At 38.7% G+C, this 20,952-nt stretch overlaps 1 protein-coding gene across 4 annotated transcripts in view; it reads left to right on the top strand.

Moving 5' to 3' along the window:
- Positions 1-20,952, top strand: part of fat1a (FAT atypical cadherin 1a) — a 122,231-nt gene that overhangs the window by 56,307 nt on the left and 44,972 nt on the right. For all 4 annotated transcript variants that reach the window (XM_055227444.1, XM_033968097.2, XM_055227495.1 and 1 more), the window contains exons 5-8: positions 1,549-1,878; positions 3,898-4,114; positions 6,474-6,613; positions 20,446-20,721. In XM_055227444.1, coding sequence (XP_055083419.1) covers positions 1,549-1,878; positions 3,898-4,114; positions 6,474-6,613; positions 20,446-20,721 — 963 coding nt within the window. The remainder of the gene's footprint in view (positions 1-1,548; positions 1,879-3,897; positions 4,115-6,473; positions 6,614-20,445; positions 20,722-20,952) is intronic.

Genomic DNA, 20,952 nt, shown 5'->3' with positions numbered 1-20,952 from the left:
AAGCAAACGTGGCTTTAAATGGCCTGTCACGATAACACGTTTTGAAGCGTGACATATTGCTATAGACATATATTGCAATAAACGATAATATTAAACCTATTTATGCCACTGATACAATTAAAACACAGCAAGATAATCCCAGTCAAACATTTTTAAATAGACAACATCACTAAATGGCATAAGCTGCAATAAATAAACAGCTGAATGAAGCAATAATTAGCCATAGAAGTGACGTATTCAGCTCCAATCTTAGCATATTACAACCAAAATAACAGAAATCTCCCCAATTTTGCAAATAAAAAGCACCAACGATAAATATTAAGCCTCAAAATATATTGTTCCAGCTTAAATATACTCAAAGATAACTCAATATAGTGATTATTCCGACAGGTTTAGGCGTAGATCTTTATAGCCTCTAGCCTCTTATTTGTATTTATTTAAAAAAAAAAAGCTAAATGTAAGTAATTGGAGTTTTGTTTTTTTTTGAATGAAATTACAATAAAAAAAACACTAGCATTGCACATTTTAATTTCACAATCTAAACAGAAAGCTAATATGCTAATGTGAGATTTTTGTTACAGAAATTAATAGCAAGTAAACCTCATATTTCATGTTTAGCAGTAGACCTTTGTTCAGCACTTTGACACAGAGCGGCAGTGTTTGCAGCTGGCATCAACACAATGGAAAAAGTGCTGCTAATTAAAAATAATTAGCGCCCGAGTGTTGCTTGGCTAACAGATATACAAGCTGCTGTTTTCATGATCACAGCAGGCAACTGTGTGCACAAATGTAATAAGGTTGGTTCATGTTTTGGTCACCGTGACTGTTTTGTGTTTTATTAGATACATATGGGAAAAATGTAATAATATGATCTGAAATGTACTTTTACTTTGGTGCTTTGAGCTGAAATTTGAAAATAGTTGAACCTTGGACAAAAAAAAAGCAAAACAGTATTTTCACTCAGAGAACCCAAGTTACATTTTTGTCCTTGTGGTTATTTCTGATCATTCCTGCACAAATAAACACATTGATGTATTAAGATTTAATACTAATACTACGTGGCACAGCCTTTCGAATGGAGAGCGCAGCATTTTTAATTTCCATGGGGATAGTATAGCTTTGCCTGGAAAATTCCGCAGTATGGCTTTCTACATATCTTCATTATAGATGTTTATGCTGGTCAAAAACACCTTGAAAAACATGGATTCTTACTATGTGTGAGTGAGAGTCTCCTCCACAAATCTGAAGGAGGCAGATCATCCTCCTTAAAATCTTTTGTATCTTTAATTATAGATTTTTTATTATTTTATTTTATTTTATTTTATTTTATTTTATTTTATTTTATTTTATTTTATTTTATTTTATTTTATTTTATTTTATTTTATTTTATTTTATTTTATTTTATTTTAATCTATTCTTTTCTTTTTTCTCTTTTTTTTTTACTTTAATTACTTGTATAGTATGGATAGATTAATTTAACAAATTTTAGTGCAAATGCTTTAATTTTTTTTCTTTATCCTAACTTGCACAATATCATTTTATCTCCAGGTCACCGTCACCGACAACGGCAACCCGCCCAAATCCACCACCGTCCGCATCATTGTCAAAGTCCTGGATGAGAACGACAATAGACCTCTGTTTCTGGAGAAGATTTACAAGATAAAACTTCCAGAGCGGGAACGTCCAGAGAAGGAGCGCGCGATGAAGAGGGACCCGGTTTACAGAGTCATCGCGTCCGACCGGGACGACGGGTCAAATGCGGAAATCTCCTACAGCATCGAGGAGGGAGACGAGCACGGGAAGTTCTTCATCGAACCCAAGACTGGTCTGGTGTCGTCCAAGAAGTTTTCCTCAGCTGGAGAATATGACATCCTAACAGTACGTAGTATTAAGTATTTATATATATATATTTGTACGTAGAAATACATAGAAATGATTAATAATGTTATTTTCTATAGTGTATAATATTTCTGCTGTTCCCCAACTCAATTTTATCAAGTAGCCTGCTAAACTACGGTAATTTAAAGGTGCACTGCATGACATTTCTGGTGGATATATGCTACGTGCTTGTCTCCATGGAGATCTGGCCTGTTATGTTCCACAGTAAGACATTTCTTTCTAGCATTTATTTCATCATGGCTATTTTTATTGTTCAAAAATACCTTGAAAATCCACAGATCTGACATGTAACCTGGTCTGGTCATGCTACCTACTTGTTTCCTTGGAGATAAATTAGTTTAACTGCATACGGTGGAACATTTAATCGTCATGGTAAGAAGACAAGCAGGTGGCGTATCCTCCACTAGAAAAGTTACGCAGTACTTTGGAACATTGTTGATGGAGATAGACACGTTTTATGCCATTTTGTGGAAGATTACATCCGAAGGAACTTTCCATGGAAACAAACTGGAAGAGACTCTCCTCCAGGACAGATAAGAGTCAGGTTTGTGGAGATGCAAGCCCGCTCACAGTACGGACACACGTTTTTCAGTGCAATAACCACACCAATAATGAAAAAAACATGCTTTATATTAGTCTATTTTTTGACCAAAACGTTAAATCTTATGGCTTTAAATTAAAAAAAGTGAGTGATTCAGGATTCAACTTTTTTCTTCTTTCAGTACTTCCATTAATTCCCACTCAGTGCTATTATGCGGATGTGGCTGCTTGCATTACACCCGCTTAACACCTAAAGAAAAATACTCAATGGGTGTTTTATGCACTGGTATATAGTATTTAATTAGACACTTATTGTTGTTCTGTCAGGATTTACTGTACGCAGCTCTGTCATTTGTCACCGCAGCGCCATTAAGAAAGTGTCAAACTGAGCAGCACTTTGTATTCACAGAACTGTTGGAGGGTTATTACAAAATAATGTGCTATGTGTGAAAATGAATCAGATCTGTCACCACGGCACCTGTGTATTTACCTCCAGTTCAATACTAAATTGGCTGTCAGAATGCTATGTGCTGTGATACTCCATTAATGAAACGGGATATTTATCAGTTTTTTGGAAAGGGATCGTTTCCCTACAGAGACCTTATAAATGACAGAATCACAAAAGGTGCTTAACAGGACTTGTTATGGTCCATTTGTATTGTTGAGTGGCTTGAGAGGTGATTCGCTGAGAGGTAAAGTTTGCAGGTTGGGTTTGGAGTAAGTGAAAGGAGATATACAGTATAGTGGTCTGCAATGTAATAATAATAATACTGCATCAAATCGTTATCCGACCCTTAGTGATTTTCCTGTCTGGAGAGAGTTGTATCGGGATTAGGGTTGTCATAATGTCATGATTATTGTGAGAAGAAATATCAGTATCGTATTACAGTTATTCACAGTTATAGACACCAAGAACAAGCTGCATTTTATTTAATTTCTGAATAATAAACAAAGGTTAACAGGGAATCGACACCCAGATAAAAACAATTTACTTATTTTATTTTTGATGTTTTTTGGAGCACAGGTGGAATATTTAATATGTAGATCTATATATATGTACCTATTTTTGCTTCTAAAATAGTCATTATCGTTATTTTTTAGTTATTACAATTATGTTTTTTCAGTATTCATACGCACATAGTTTCTCTCCTAGTTTTAGTGTTTATTAATATCTGGGTATTAATACTTTTGACAACCATAAAGCAAATTATGATATGTTAATTAGTCGCTGTATCACCACTATAGATAGATAAATAGGTAGATAGATAGATAGATAGATAGATAGGTAGATAGGTAGATAGATAGATGGATAGGTAGATGGATAGGTAGATACTTTGTTGATCCCGACGATTGGTGAAAATATGTACATCATAACCTAAGCTTTAAATGATATCTTTGTATATATTTCATGCAACAGGTCAACTAATCACTTCATCACCATTACTATTTGTCACACAGATTAAAGCAGTGGACAACGGGCGTCCTCAGAAGTCATCCACCTGTCGCCTGCACATTGAGTGGATCCCCAGGCCCGAGATCCCGGCAGACGCAGCCCCTCTGCAGTTTGAGGAGTCACCTTTCACCTTCTCCGTCATGGAGAGTGACCCCGTGGCTCACATGGTCGGAGTTGTAGCAACAGAGTCCTCGGAGGTCCCCGTGTGGTTTGAAATCACAGGTATGTATGATACGGCGTTAACATGTTTGTGTATCGTGTGGGCTTTGTTGTTCTCACAAATAACTAATGTTACCTAAATGCAATGTTTATGGATATTGGTGCATCAACGTTTTTGGTTCAAAAGAAATTACAGCATTAAATTAAAGTGAAGTCCTGATGATGCAATTTTCTAATGGTTATATCATAGCTCTTCCAAATGTGGTTTTAATACACTTACTGTAGACTAGGGCTGGGCAATTAATCAAAAGACTCAAAGAGATCCTGAATCAGTCATGTGTAATCGTCAGTGATATGGTTGAGGTTTTTGAATCGAGAGCCAGCCAGTTCTGTCAGTAAAACATGTGGTTTGGAGCAGAGTTCAGACTACAAAGACCACTACAATTTTATTATTTTTGTGTTAAATTGCATAAATTAAAAGCCTGTAGTGTAGCCGGAATGTTCACGAACTCAAAACTAAAAGCCAATTTTGTTTTGTTTTTGAAAAGCCAATACAAAATGGAATTGAACACAGACATCGATCAACATGATACATCTTTCCCCATATCGCCCAGCCCTACTGCAGGCAACACTAACCCTTAAAATGAACTCTTTTCTCCTCACCTCTTTATCTCTCCTTCCTCTAACCAATCTCTCACTGACACATATCTTCTTGTGTGTGCTGTCGCTTCTCTCTCCTATCTCTTCTCTTTTCGAATGCTGTTTGCGCTAGACGCCACTGAGGACTCTGAGCTTTTTTACATCCTGCAGATGGCTTGCGACCACAACTGTACCGCAGAAGGTAGAGAGAAGGCTATTGGGACCTCCTCCTATACGCAGTGCTTGTGTCCCCAGACCATCCCATAATGTCATGTATCCAGTGCCGTGCTCCCTGTGTCGTAACAGTTGATTTCATACCCTACATCTAGGCCTGTCGCAATAATTACTATATCGACTTAACGCTCAATAAATGATACCGGAAACATTCATTTTTGGGGGTCAATATTTATCAGGGGTCTTCTAGAGGGGAACTTCTTAAATTGTTTTGTATTATAACCAGATTTGCGCTGTAGAGGGTTGAATAAATAAGTCATAAAAGCTGCCAACAATCCACTTAAAGGTCTTGTACCTGATTTTCTTCCATGTATTTACGCAAAAATTGTATTGCCCTAGTAACGATATATTGTATAACATTTTCTTGAAGTCAAAATACGTCAGCTGTGTACTGTCTGCATCTAATTATACAGCATTTTATTGTCCGATAATTAAGAAGTGCACAGTTAGCATGATAGTTGTTGTTGTGAAAAGTGCTTATAAACTCATTGTAGTGAGTAATTACTGCAAGATAAGTGAGGAATAAATCAACTAGTTTTTTCCAGTTCAGCTCCTTTAAGTGTTTCATTCTGCTATTTTTTAAACGATTTTGTATATCTAAAATAGTTTTTGGAGGGATAATCCTACGTCATGATGATTATGTCAGTAAATTGAATATTATCGTCTATATTTTCTTCACCAATACTTCCAGATTTGTTATCGTGACAGGCCTAGTCGCACCCATTACCCGATTCAAACGCTTAGGCAAAAACAGACAAACACTGTACGCTATTCGAACCGGACAGGCTCATCCCGAAGCATTCCTTATCTTTTTTTAGTCCCGTCCTTTGTGTAATTCGAATATTTGATCTCCGTACGTTAGCGCTTGTTGCTAATTGCATGTGATGGCTGTTACGCAATGAAAGGTTAGGCGAACAATGGCATGCTTGTTCATTGGCATTTGAGTGCAACCGGGATTATTTTGGTCGGGTTTCGCTGTTTGATTCAGTTTGATAATAATTTGGATTTTTCTTTTCTTTTCGTGTTCTTGTTTGGTAAAATTCTCTTGCTTCCAGCCATTCTCTGTCTTTTTCCCCCCTTTTTTTAACATAATGCATTTGAGTTTTTAGTAATGTAATATAATATAATGCTATTTTATTTAATATTTGCATTATTGCTTATATAATTCCTCTGTGTCCATTGTGTCATATCGAAAAAAAAGACTTTGTTGATACTGTTCTCTTCTTATTTTCGCCAATTATATTTAAATTTTCAGCTTTATCTGGACTTTTATAACAATGTCTGTCCTTGCTCATTCATATAACATTTTAACGCTTCATTTAAACCGACGCTGAACTAACTATACGTTCTGCCGCTAATCGAACGCAGCCAGCTTTGAACAAACAAACCTCGCTCTATATGTCCGCAGCCTTCAGCACACTTCAATATCCCTGTTTACTCATCCTCATCACTCCTTCCATTTCCATGTTTGAATAACCTTGCAACACAATCCACCGACCTAATCTTTTGTCTTTATTGCTTCTGAAAAAAAAAACCATTTGCTCCACAGGTGGTAACTACGACAGCCGCTTCGACGTGGGCAAGGCGAGCGGAACCCTGATCGTCGCGAGGCCCCTGGACGCAGAGCAGAAATCAAATTACAACCTGACAGTGGAAGCTTCGGACGGGACCAGGACTGTCAGCACCCAGGTAATTGAAAGTCTAATGAAACGCCTGGGATGTTGATGAGCTGCTCGTCATATATCTTTTTTTCATTCATAAGATCTAGCGGCGGGCGTACTTGAGTAATGATTGATTCCATGGCTGCTTTGTCCGGTTTGTCGGTGCACTCAGCGTAGTCATAATTACGGAAAAAAAGCAGAAAAAATGTCTATAGTAAGTTCTATTCTTGGTTAATAAATAAGTTGTACTGAGTCTGAAGGCTGAATACTAAATGAAAGTCACATTTTCCATTAAAGCAGGCGTATTATTCAAAATAGACTACTTTTCAGAGCTTTCAACCATGTTATAGTCGTTTCCCCTCAACATTTACTCACTCGGAGTTGGTTTTAGAGTGATTCGTCCATGTTTGCACAGTCTTTAATCGCTTATTTTCAAGACGCCATATTGTCCATCAACTCCCGTGTTTATCATCCAGGGACACGCTCACTGTGACGTACCTACTTCGTTCTCCAATTTTATTTTATTAATCAGTGATACACGTATGATTTAGCAGGAAAAAACGTAATCTGCAGCAATCAATTGGAGGTGCCGAAGTTTTCTAACGCGGAAGTCAGCTGATTTGATTCTTTTTTTAAGTCGTTTTAGATTAATATTGCGATTTAAAATGTGCAAATTGTAACGTAATGATCCACATTTGTCACAGTGTATAACTATAGAGCAGACACAAGCTCAGTACGTGTTTACATCGCTCATTTAGTTTCAGACGTAGCTTAAAAAAAGAATATCTACTTAATAATAAAATAGCTCAGCATATAAAAATACTGAAATACACCAAGGTCAGCGCTCCATAATACTTCAAGGATCAAATATTGTTTAAAAGTGCATGATGTAACTTTACTGATTGGGGATCTGCCGCCTGCTCGTCTCCGTGGAGATGTTACTGCTTTACCTTGAATGTTCCTTGTTAGTGTTTTTTATTGAATATATTAAAATACCTTGAAAATCTTGCACTGTTATAGTCCCTGTTACACTGATCCAATTTTAATTCATCTTTGTCTCTATGGAGATAATAACTTTATTGCTCTACTGGGGGACATTTAAGGTCAAGTATTGCGTAAATTTTTCCCTTATTTATCTTATGGATTTGGTTATTAACAGCTGTGCATTGCATGTGATTTGGATTTTGACTGAAGGAAAACACGGACGTGAGATTTCCATTGCAAATTTTTTATGCTGGAACATTTACTAGGCTAATAGGCTGTGGTTAAAATGTTAGAATACTCTTTTACTATAGTATATTTACCTCTGTACAACCTTTAAAGCAAATCTATTATGCAAAATTGCCTTTTTAGAGCTTTTAACCATGTTTTAATCGTTTCCCGTTGTCATTTACCCTCTCGACGCTGTATTTAGACTGATTCATGTATGTTAGAGTATTCAAGATGTCATTGTTCCGATCGCACAACGGCCAGTGTCGCGTAGCCATTTTGACACAAATTTTAAAAAACGCCCGCTAGTGTGATCAGCTGCTATCCATAGTAGAGGCCGACAGCACGGTCCAGCAGAGCGGCACCTTTGGCTGTAATAAGATTTACGACGACGCACCGTAAAGGGGCAGGTGGGAATCAGCTCCTAATACCTCACTGGGCACCACAATTTTCCAACCCGGAAATCAGCAGAATTTTAAGTCGTTTTACATCAATATTGCAGTTTAAAATGTCCAAACTGTAACATAATGATCCGCCGGCGTCATAGATTAGAACTACAGAGCAGACACAAGCGCAATATGTCTGCTTTGTTACTTCTTAACCCTGTGATGAGAGCCTCTTCATCTTTTCTCTCCCCAAAATAAAAGCGCGTCTGTCTTTGTCCTGTGACACCCTCAAACTGTCAACAATGAAAAATGTCTTCAATCGTCGGCATAATATGAGAAAACTTTTGTCACTGTAAACCGCTAGGAGTCGATGCGGAATATTTTACATACTTCTAAAGCACTTCAACAATGCATTTAAATATATTAGCATGCTAATTTAATCTCGTGTGCATAACTCACGTCCCAGCTGATGCCCTAACAATGATAAAAGACTCGAAACTCGCAAGATGTCTGTGTTTTTGTCCTTTCTGGTCATACCTTGTCAATAAAATTTGGTCTTCGGGATACGCTGCATTGCATTTTGGCTAGTACGGGACAGTTGCATTCAAAATGTATCGGCTATTGTCCTCTATGGGCTAGCATCACAGAGCTGTAGCTGGAAAAGAATCTATTTGTTGTCACTGTGCATGAATGAAGTCTTTCATCATCTGGCTGCTGTGCTCCACTGCGCCTGGATCAGAGCGCCGCCTTCACCGGCTCTGTGAGGCCCATCCGCACGGACCTATAGGCTCTGCTGCATCCCAAAAATGAGCGACAGTGTCTCTATAGTTTGGAGTTTAGTAGTTTATCTGCTGCGCTCATCCATGCCTGGTAGTGTTCATATTTAAACGTTTGGTGCATGCTAATGTCCCGGAGATAGGCCTGAACTAGACCAAGACTAAAGCAGGACTAGAATTGTCATTTTGTAAGTGATGAGATGATCACTGAGCTTTGTTTCATGTGCATCAATGGAAAAAAACAACAAAATAATCTGATTGCACGGTTGTGTTTGGTTTGAGGGAGTGGGGACCAGACAGATATCACTCTGTATGAAAAGTACAGCGAGATATCATCTGTAGCACAAAACCATCATACACTGCCTGGCCACAAAAAGTCGCCACCTGGATTTAACTAAGCAAACAAGTTGGGGTTGCTGCAGTTGGTCTGGTCTAGGTTCAGCAACAGTCTGTGCTCAAAGAATGAGGTCAGCTGACACCTAAATATACTGGTTATTCCATCAATGGATTTTTTCTTCCCTGATGACACGGGCATATTCCAAGATGACAATGCCAGGATTCATCAGGCTCAAATTGTGACAGAGTGGTTCAGGAGCATGAGACGTTATTTTCACACATGGATTGTCCACCACAGAGTCCAGACCTTAACCCCACTGAGAATCTTTGGGATGAGCTGGAGAAGCTTTGTGCAGCGTCAGACTCGACCATCATCAATGCAACATCTTGGTGGAAAATTAATGCAACACTGGATGGAAATAAATCTTGTGATGTTACAGAAGCGAAATCGAAACAACGCCACAGCGAATGTGTGATTTAATCAAATCTAAAGGCGGAACAACCAAATATTAGAGTGTGTGACCTTTTTTATTTTTTGGTGGCGACTTTTTTTTTAGCAGTGTATATAGAGAAAGGTACAGTACTAGTAAACACGGCATCTTTGTACGTGGAAAAAACTCTTTATCACTCCATGCATTCTCATTTCTGCTAAGGGCCTAATAAAGTAATTAGTTGACAAATACTAAAATATTTGGACAATATATAAAGGACTTTGACCCTAGATTACCCCCAAATTTGAGTCGTTCACCTACATACGTGCATAGATGAACGTTAATTGTGTTTTCTTTAGTTTTTTGGGGCTTATTTAAAAACAGATATGCTACAAAACATTTCCCACAAAATTGAAACAGTAAATATTGCAACAAAATTATAGTTTACTGCTGGTTGTATACATTTGAGCATTAGCATTAGCCCCGCAACCATGTGACCTTTGAAACCCCCTCCGTCCATTAAATCAGAGTGACCCTTGCTGGCAGTGTTCTAAAATATCCCTAAAAGGCTCTTAATCTGAAAACCCCTCTCCCAACCTGCAAGTGGTGACATTTTAAGTCAAATTAATCACATGCAAAGGTTAAACTATTCGGAGTGTCTAATACACAGTGGGGGTGATTCCCAGCAGGTCCGGCTGTACTTGCAGCCGCTTAGCATACAATGAACTTTTATTGAATGTCCTCACTTGTGTGCTCTGACGCAAAAATGCCCACAAAAAATCCAAATATATGTCATTAGCTTAGGTTTGTTGAAATAAAAGGCGCTGAATCTGGTGTCCTCAGTCACCCAGGTGTCAATTTTTTACATTATTGGACCTAATTTTAAAACGTGAAAAACAAAACTAGTTCATTTTAAACAGTTTACAGCGATTTTTCCTCATTTATCTTATGTATTACGAGTTTATAAGCACTTTTCACAACTTTCCGAGGTCAGAAAAGTATTTTACCTGTAACACAGACAACATCTATCATGCTAACCGCTTACTTCCTGATTCTCGGACAATAAAACATCTTATAATTAGATGCCAAAAGTACAAAGGGGGCTTATTTTAACCTCAAGATCAGCTTATATAATATATCTGTACTGGGGCAAGACACATTTTGCTCAAATACATGGACAGAACCAAGTACAGACTCTTAAACTTCATGCTTCATACATTTTCACTGCTTTTTGTCCCTGTTGGATTGCACTGGTGTTGCCATTAGATACAGATCTCAGTTCAAACAAGTAATATCTTTCTAACCACTTCAAGCTAATCAAAACTATGAAAGAAATATGGAAATCAAAAGTACTTGATTTATTATAATTTGTAGATTTATACTTTGAAAGAAGCTCTACATAATTTCACGGCAAATCACACCCGCGCTGTAGACCTCGTGAAAGCTTCAAATCGACTTTATCTGCTCCTCAAATCAAAGTCATGTGGATGCGCACTGCCTGACAGCCTGCCCTATTTTCTCTCTCCTTGGAATGTTTTTTTTTTTTTTTTTTATTCCTCCTCTTCCTCTATTCCTTCTTTGTCTTCCCCGCTCACATCCGCACTCATTGGCCCAGGCATACCGGGGAACGATGCTGATTATCCTGTTTGAACACAAAGCGGATGAGAACACTGGACCTCTGTGGGCAGTGGGCTGTGTTAATCCTGTTTTGGGAACACGACTTGCGCCCGGTGCCAATGGCCGGCCTTCGTCTCTGCCCATGCCCAGGAGCTGCCACCTGGTAGGGGGGCTTCCTCTCCTACGCGTGGTACAATCCGACCAGCTCCCACGTGTGTTTTTCTGGAGTGCACTAAATCACTCCTACTGTGATCCACTGTGCCTTTTGTTCTGTTTTATAGGCAGATACAACCCTAAAGGAGAGTACTATGATATGCAAAACCAAACTAAAATGTATATATATTTCACTCTTTCTGCAACTACTATCTTTTTATCCACCATTGAGGTAATTTAACTATCTGCTTCACACTTTACTGTGATTGGTTAAACTGAGCTGTCACTCAATCAGAGAAGGTTAAGAAGAACTGAACTTTGAAAATGTTCGAATGTTGTACAGTTATAACAGGAAAAGTAGTTGTATTAGTTATAAAAGTAGTTTTTGTAGTAATAATAGTAGTTGTAGCTGTAGTAATAGTAGTTGCAGTAGTAGTAAATGTAGGTGTGGTAATAATAGTAGTTGTAGTTGTAGTAAAAGTAGTTGTAGTAGTAATAGCAGTTGTAGTCATAGTAATAATTGTTGTAGTCATAGTAAAAGTAGTTATAATAGTGGTAATTGTAGTTGTAGTTTTAGTAATAGTAGATGTATTTGTAGTAATAGTAGTTGTAGTTGTAGTAAAAGTAGTTGTAGTAGTAGTAATAGTGGTTGTAGTTGTAGCAAAAGTAGCTGTAGTAGTAATAGTAGTTGTAGCTGTAGCATTAGTGGTTGTAGTCATAGTAAAAGTAGTTATAATAGTAGTAATAGTAGTTGAATTATGAGTAATAGTAGTAGTAATAGTAGTTGTAGTCGTAGTAATAGTAGTTGTATTATGAGTAATAGTAGTAGTAGTAATAGTGCTTGTATTCATAGTAAATGTAGTTGTAATAGTAGTTGTAGTAATAGTAATAGTAGTTGTAGTATTAGTAATAGTTGTAGTCGTAGTAAAAGTAGGTGTAGTAGTAGTAATAGTGCTTGTAGTTGTAGTAGAAGTAGCTGTCATAGTAAAAGTAGTTGTTGTAGTAGTAATAGTGCTTGTATTCATAGTAAATGTAGTTGTAATAGTAGTTGTAGTAATAGTAATAGTAGTTGTAGTATTAGTAGTGGGTCAGAGACAGCTTACTCTTTGAAGTTAATTTCCTTGGAATGCCATAATTTGTCCCATTAACCATGTCAGCACATAACTGGATTATAAAGAAGTGAACCACTGTGACCTCTGTGGAATTTTGATATTTTGTAATAGATAGTCAGGTCATTGGACAAAACACATTTTTACTGATGGGATTTGTTCTGGAAAAACAAACAAAAACACGGACAGTATAATGTTATGTTTGTGTGACAGTGGAGTTCAGCTCAGATCCACTGTATAGTTTCATACTGTGGGTTTAGTAAAGGTTTTCTATAGTTTACAAAATGACTTGAGTGAAAAATATCTAAAATGTAGAGACACATTATCGACATTAAAGCCGTAGAATCCAGTTTTCTCTTACATCAGCAGCAGTCTGTGGGAGGCCTGTGGTAAACAGTCGTTCATTCTGTGTCATGTTTTCCATCGGTGCGTCTGAGAAGTATCAGCTGATGGAGCGCAGAGTGGAGGGTCTGTGCATTCCAGGCCGGGCACCTCATGGTCAGGAACTGGGCCAACGCTCACCCCCTTTCACCGTCTCTCCCGCCTTCACTCCCGCTGTCACTTCTTCTCTATTTCCCCTCTCACTCTTCACCTTCTCTCTCTACTTCACACCCTCTCTCATTTCTTCCCTGTCTCCCCTCCCTCTCCACGTTCTCTCCCTCTCTCACTCCTCCCTGAAGTAGGGAAGCAGGGACCTTCTCTCCCTATTTCACACCCTCTCTCACCTCTCCTTCTCTACCTACTTCACTCCCTCTTTCACTCCTCCCTCTTCACCTTCTCTACCTACTTCACTCTTTCTGTCACTCCTTCCCTGTCTCCCTCCCTCTTCTCCCTCTCTCCCTACATCACTCCTCTCTCTCTCTCACTCCTCTCACTCCTCCCTTTCTCCCTACTTCACTCCCTCTTTCACTCCTCCCTTCTCCCTCTCACCCATTCCCTGTTTCACCTCCCTCCCTCTACTCCCTCCTTCCCTCTCTCTCCATCTACAGCTCTTTCCCTCCCTCTACCCCTCTTCCCCTCCTTCCCTCCCTCTCTTTCACCTCCCTCTCCCCTCCTTCCCCGTCTCGTCTCCTCCCCCACTCCCTTCCTGCTTCTCTCCCGCTCTTCTCCTCACCTTCTCTCCTTCCCTCCCTCTATCCTCTCCCTCTGTCTCTTCTCCTCCCTCTCTCCCTTCTCCCCTCCATCTCTCCTCCTCTCCCTCCCTCCATTCCACATACAGTCATCCTCAGCACTTCCTCCCTGCTCTGCGATGAACCACCTCAAGCTGTTCCCATCTTCCCATCTCATCTCCGTCCAAGTTTGTAAAGCCTCATTCAGGGTTTCTGCGTCTATGGCGACGCATAGACTTTGATGTAGCGATACTGAGGTCTGTGCGTAGTGTGTATAAGGAACGAAAGATGAGTACGCAGAAATGTAAGGGGTTTTTTTTGTACGGAAACTGAAATATCTGCAAAATATATATGGAAATAGCACAAAAAGTGTCTACAGAAAATGCTTTTTTTTTTTTTTTTTTTTTTTTTATAAACACACTGACTTAGCTGAATCCCAAAGATCTTATCACTGAATTGAATCACAGCCGTAATGAAAGTAACCAAAAAGCTCTCCCTTCTGATGAGCAAAAAGCAAAAGCATTTAGAAGTGTTACTGTGTGGGCTCCACTTGAAGGTTGTGAAGGTTGTCTTTTGATATTTCAGTGTTGGCAAAAACTGAAAATTTTGCAGGATTGTAAGATAAGGCAAAAGTTAATCAACTCAGCAGGAATCTTGAATTTGAGTTTTATTTATCAAGAAATATGTCGTGAGCGTTTACCCCTGTGCCAGTTCAAGATAATCAAACTGATTTATTTTCAATTATTGCTCCGTTATAATGCTTAACTATGTAGCGCAGTAAATGTAAGGTGTTATGATAGACAGATGGGTTTTACGTAATATTTATACTCATGTACCTCAAGTTTCTATGGAGTTTTTAAATGTATTTATTTATTTTTATATATAATTTGCACTTCTGCCGCTTAGCAACAAGTCTCTGGGTTCAATTGTACTTCATATGTTTAGAATTCACAATATTCCTGGAAAAATATAGAATAAATCTTGTTATTTTGTTTAGTTAATTAATCGGTTGATGCTGTTTAATCTGTTAAATGTAAAAGAGAAAGCACGGACTAAGTTGGCTTGGTGTACTATAAACCTTGAATAATGTGTGCAAAGCGGCCATGCATTTTGGTCAGTTTCTCATGGTCAAAGTTGGCGATTTTGCTCTTGTTGCGAAATCCCGTTTGGGCACAACGACTGGAGAACTTTTCCTATCATATTCACACCCAGTTGTAGCTGCAGGATTAGCGCATGTTTTAGTCTGATGGGAAAACCATAATGGGGGAGCAGGCAGAGCATACCGCCCGGACACCAAAAGAGCACGCAAACTCAACATGGCAAGGTCTTACTTTATTATTACATTGTGAAAATAATTATGGGTAATATGTGTTGTGTAATATGTATATGTTTTACATTTTCTGAGGTTTCATAATAGGGTAAAAGCAGCAGTAGGGAACATTGACCTGTCCAGAATAGTTTTAAAATAGTCCTGCACAATCAGTTATCGAATCGAAAACGCAATTTGAACGGACGCAATTAGCAAAGGCAGCGATTTTTTAAGGCACGGAGTAAATTGGCTTGGCAGGGATTTATGTAGTTTACATATGAACATTCGGTATTATTTAGTCGACTACGCTCCTAACAAATGCACTACTTTTGTTTTTCTACTCCTCCTATTATTAGTATTGAAATTAGATACTCATTTGCGCTGGTATTGATACTAAAAAGTCACATTCACAGGACAGAAATGAACCAATCACGTAGGACGACTGAGGGATTACACAGATATAAGGCCACATGGGAATATAAAAGAAAGTACTATGATGTAATGTTGAAAATCACATTCTGTTGTCCAAAGAAAGAGTGTTTTTTCTTATCGTCCTGGTATCAGAATCACTACTGAGTATTGAGCCCGTTCCTTAGTATCAAAATCATATTCCCTCCGTCTCGTGTCCCCTCACAGCACCGAGTCCTTTAGTCCTTCAGTATCTCCATCTGTCACATGCGCATCTCCGTCTCGCGCTCACCACTGCCCCCTAGAGCATAACATTCACCAGAACAAAAACGTCTTTTCTTCAACCCGGTCGTCTTCTACTGCGGTCAGCCTACATCACAGCGCTACTGTAATGTTCGGGGGCCAGAGTTCCTTTTGAAGTGGTGAAGGAAAAAACAAGGAAATAAAGCAAATGACTGTGGTAGGACTGAATAGCACCTTTTGTAGAGCCTTTTCTAAACCATGTCAAATAGGCTATTGTGGCTATTGTGAGCACATGTGAATGCCTCTAACCTGGTGGCCACGCTGGTTTTTGTCACCTTTCAGTCCTTGCTCGGAGTACGTGTTATCTGAGGCTAGCCAGACGGAGATACAGCGGACACTCTTAGCATGTGAATGTGTGGGCAGAAGGGAATTTGTGACAGTTGGCTGCGGGACCTATATGTAGTTATAACGTCTGAGAACTGCTTGGCTTGACTACAGTACGCTCATAAAAGTTGGGGTGAATTTGGGATATGGTATTCTTCATAAACGGGTGATCTCGCGTACTTGAATTAGGGATTAGGGCTGTCACGAAGCAGGATGTATCGTAACGGAGAAATATTGAGATAAGTGATAATACTGAAACGACTTCATTACACTGTCACAAAGGAGAATAATCCCAATAAATCCATTTTCCATGTATTTTGTCAGTAAAAGGCGTGAGTTGCAATTTAAAAATATCTTAATTTAGCGGGATTAGGGCTGTCACGAAGCACGATATATCGCAACAGAGAAACAGTTATAGAAGAGATAATACTGAAACAACTTTGTCACTGTCACAAAGCAGAATATTCCCAATAAATCAATTTTCCATGTATTTTGTCATTAAAAGGCCTGAGTTGCAACTTAAAAATAGCATAATTTAGTGGGATTAGGGCTGTCACGAAGCACGATATATCGCAATGGAAATATATTTAGATAAGAGATAATACTGAAACGACTTTAAACCACTGTCACAAAGCAGGATAATCCCAGTAAATCGATTTTTCTATATATTTTTCCAGTAAAAGGCCTGAGCTGCAACTTAAAAATAGCATAATTTAGCTGTAATTAGCCACAGAAGTCACTTTTCAAACCTGATAAATCGATATAGTATTATCGTGACAGGATTATTAGGGATATACTAACAAAAATCTTTAACATTTTATTGAAAAGATGAAGTTGAACTTTTGTTATTGAATCTGGCTATGTATATTACTTTAGAATTTGAATACTTTGGTTGATAATTTGTTAAATAAATCAGCAGATATGTTACTGAGTTACTGTATATTTGATTTGATTGGTTTTATTTATTAATTTCGGGGCAGTGTATATTAAAAAAACATCTCTATAAATGTGACAGAATTAGTCAAGAAGTCTATTTTTATGTAGGCAAGGCAAGTTTATTCGTATAGCATAATTTGTACAAAGTAATTCAAAGTGCTTTACAGAATAAGAAAGACATTACAATCACAATACAACAAATCAAAACATAAATAATCACGAAGTCAGTCATATGCTCAGCTATGAGGTTTTAGCTGCAAAAAGTACTGAAAAAGTAACACTATTGCCAATAATAAACTATATTTTCACTGATTATAAGACCTTAAAATGGTGTCCAAAAACAGAAAAATGTAATGACTGTAAACCTTGAATAACGTGTGCAAAGTGGCCATGCATTTTGGCCAGTTTCTCATAGTCAAAGTTGACTATTACGCTCTTGTTATGAAATCCCGTTTGAGCACAGCGACTGGAGAACTTTTCTAACATATTCACACCCAGTTGTTGTTGGAGGATTAGCATATTGCGCATGTTTTAGTCTGATGGGAAAACCATAATGGGGGAGCAACCAGAACTCAACATAGCAAGGTCTTACTTTATTATTATATTGTAAAAATAATTAAGGGTAATATGTGTTGCGTAATATGTATATGTTTTATATTTTCTAAGGTTTTATAATAGGGTAAAAGCAGCAGTAGCAAACGTTGACCTTACCTGAATAGTTTTAAAATAGGGCTGCACAATCAGTTGTTATCGACCTGAAAATGCAGTTTGAATGGTCACAATTGGCAAAGGTTTTTAAGTATAATAATTTCCCCACAAACAACCAAATCTCCTGTCTTATTCCACATAAAAATTGCCAGCCCTGTAGTTTAAACCTCCATAAACATTACCTGAAACATAATTCTTGTATTACTTTTAAAATGTGAACTTTAAATTGGATCCTATTAATAAAACATACATCATGATCTAATCTAATCACGATGCTTTTAGATATTTTCCCCAAATCATTCAGCCCTGGATGAAGAGCTGGATGAAGTGTGTGTGGAAAGAGAAAGTCTGGGCCTCTCTGCTCAGACAGATAAAACAGAAGAAAATGGATGGATGGCTCTTTTATTACATCTAATATTGTAGCAGAACTAGTAAAAAACCACATTCGCCCAAAAAACATGCAAACCACATATTGGTGTTGTATTTTGTTTCCCTTTGCAGCCTTGTTAAAATCAACCGGTTTAATCTAACTTGAAGCTAACTCCATTGGTCTTCCTCATTAGCCACTTGACTCCGGTCGGCCGTGACGCAGCAGCGGTGGCTCGTTGCCAGTGCACAGCCCCTGTAGTCAGCACGCCGCCTCCCGCCCCCCTCAAAGACGACATCTGTGAGCCTCTGCAGCTCTGCCAACTTCACAGCACACAACAGATTGTAAATGTTATCACTCCTGTCGGATACGCTCTATATTTGTCCATGATATATACTCACTGGGCTCCGCTAACGACACCGGCACCAAAACAACATTTCTAACCATGATATGACACATATTTCGACAAAGTAAAGGCCTTGTACCTGATTTTTTTCCCCCATGCATTTGAGCAAAACATGTCTCGCCCTAGTACAGTAATTGAGTCCGCTCTGTGCTGTCTGCATCTAATTATAAAGCACTTTTTTGGTCAGATAATCAGGAAGTGTGTGGTTGGCATGCTAGTTGTTGGTAGCATTGCAGTGACGAAGTGGCAAAACTACACTGGACCTCTGCAAAATTATGAAAATCAACACGTTCTGTTTGTCACATTTCAAGACAGTGCCTCTAACATACTTATATATTTTTCAAATTTCTTGTTTTTTTAAGATTTTAATTATAGTGAAGTTTATATTTTTACTACATTGTTGGACGCAGTAGCAGATATGCCATACGTACATAACGCTTACCTAGAGACCATAATGTTAGGGCCAAACCTGTCTGAATTGCGCAATAAATTAGCACAATATGATTAGACTAATAAAAATAACTGGCAACACTTTCATTTTGTTCATTGAAGTTTTTCCACAAACCACAGGCACTGTCCCACCAAACCAGGTAATAATTACAAAAACATGAAAATCTGTCATATGGCTCTTTAAACAGCTCAACATGGCTCGTTTCTGTGTGGGACACTACCCCCTGCTGTCTGGTATGCAGGTGTCTAATCTAGCCTGATCCCTTTGTTCCCTGTGTTTGGCAAAGGCCCGAAGCTCCCTCACTGGCCTGGGAAGCAGAGATGGCATTCCAGCAGCTCTCCATAATCCTCCGTCGGAAGTCCACTAGACGACTGGCTGGTGTTGATAAAAGCGGCTCCCGGTGGAAATGTACAGTTTTGGGGTTGCAAGAGGCTTTGGTGTGGCTCTGGTCCAAAGAAAGAGGGCATACAGTATGGAGTCGACTGCACGGACTAGATAACTTTGCATGTTGGTGTTGTAGATAGAGCTGAACGATTTGGGGAAAAAACATCACATCATCAAGAATTTTGCAGTTGCGATTAGATTTGTGATGTTCGTTTTCAGAATATCATTAAACACGACCAGAAAAATGAACAAAAATACTGAAATATGAACACAAGATGGTAAATGGTCACTTTTTTATACAACGCTTTGCAGTGTTCAAGTCTCTCAAAGCACTTTACATCAAGGAACCAATCACAAATTCATACACAAATGTACACAGACACCGGGGGCGTGGAGGGTTAAGTGTCTCGCACAAGGACACAACAACAGTAATCATCTGTGGGAGCGGGATTTGAACCGTCAACCTTCAGATCTGTGCACAAAAGCTCTACCACCTGAGCTACTGTCGCCCGGATTCTAGAGGTCTAAACTACAGGGTTAGCAGTTTGTACGCCAAATATTTAGTTATTTTTTGGATTCAATTTTGATTAATACCGCAGCCCTAATTGTAAGATCGGGTTTGGTGCCTCTAGCCATTTGTACAAATTTGGGGTATTGATGTCCATTTTTACTGCAAGGTGCAACTGTGATCTGTTTTAATATTGCTTTTGCTGCCATACATATTGATCCACAGTGTACTTAGAGACACTGCCTGGAGTGTATTTCAAACTTTTTTTTTTTTTTTGCCTTAGTAGCACTATGTTACAATATATTACGATCATCCCAAACAACAAATGCTTTGATTTTCTTTCGGGTCTGCCTAGTTGTCATTTATAATTTACAATGCACTCAGATATGTGGTTGGGGAATATATTTTTGTGTGGTGGATCAATATGCAGTAAACTTTTTCTCACACCACATAAGTGTATTTTATTTGTCCCAAATTGCTGCACACGTTCAACCAGCAAAACAGCAATGGACAATGGACAGGTTGAGGTAAAAATGATTAAAAAAAAGTATGTTGTTACTTCATAGAACGCATATATTCCCATTGTTATTTTCCCTCCTAACATTTGCCTTCTGCTTTTGTGCTCTGCAGGTCCTGATCCGGGTCATCGACACCAACAACCACCGTCCTCAGTTCTCCCAGCCGCGCTACGAAGTGACAGTTCCTGAAGACACTCCGGCCGGAACGGAGGTCCTGACCATAACTGCCACAGATCAGGATGAGAAGAACAAACTGACCTTTACACTCCTGAGCAGCACTGACCCGTTCAGTCTGAAGAAGTTCAGACTGGACCCGGGAACTGGGACGCTGTACACGGCCGAACCGCTGGACCACGAGACCATGCACACACATATCCTCACTGTTATGGTAAGAACAGAGGGTGTGCGCATCTGGGCCACGCATTGTTTTCTGAGAATCATAGTAATTACACCAGAAACAGCGTGTACCTGTAACATATGCGGATTGTTGTTTTTGTTTTGTTCATTGTAAACCAACAAGCAAAAAATCTAAATGGTGGGCTAATGGCAGAGATCAGTAGAGTAGCCACAAACTGTACTAATGTAAGAGCGTTACTTCAAAATATTATTACTCAAATAG

This window comes from Periophthalmus magnuspinnatus, chromosome 1 (assembly GCF_009829125.3).
Source record: "Periophthalmus magnuspinnatus isolate fPerMag1 chromosome 1, fPerMag1.2.pri, whole genome shotgun sequence".
In the NCBI taxonomy this organism is placed as follows: domain Eukaryota; kingdom Metazoa; phylum Chordata; class Actinopteri; order Gobiiformes; family Gobiidae; genus Periophthalmus; species Periophthalmus magnuspinnatus.
Note: the sequence above shows the minus strand (reverse complement) of the source record. Positions and strands in the feature narration are given on the sequence as shown.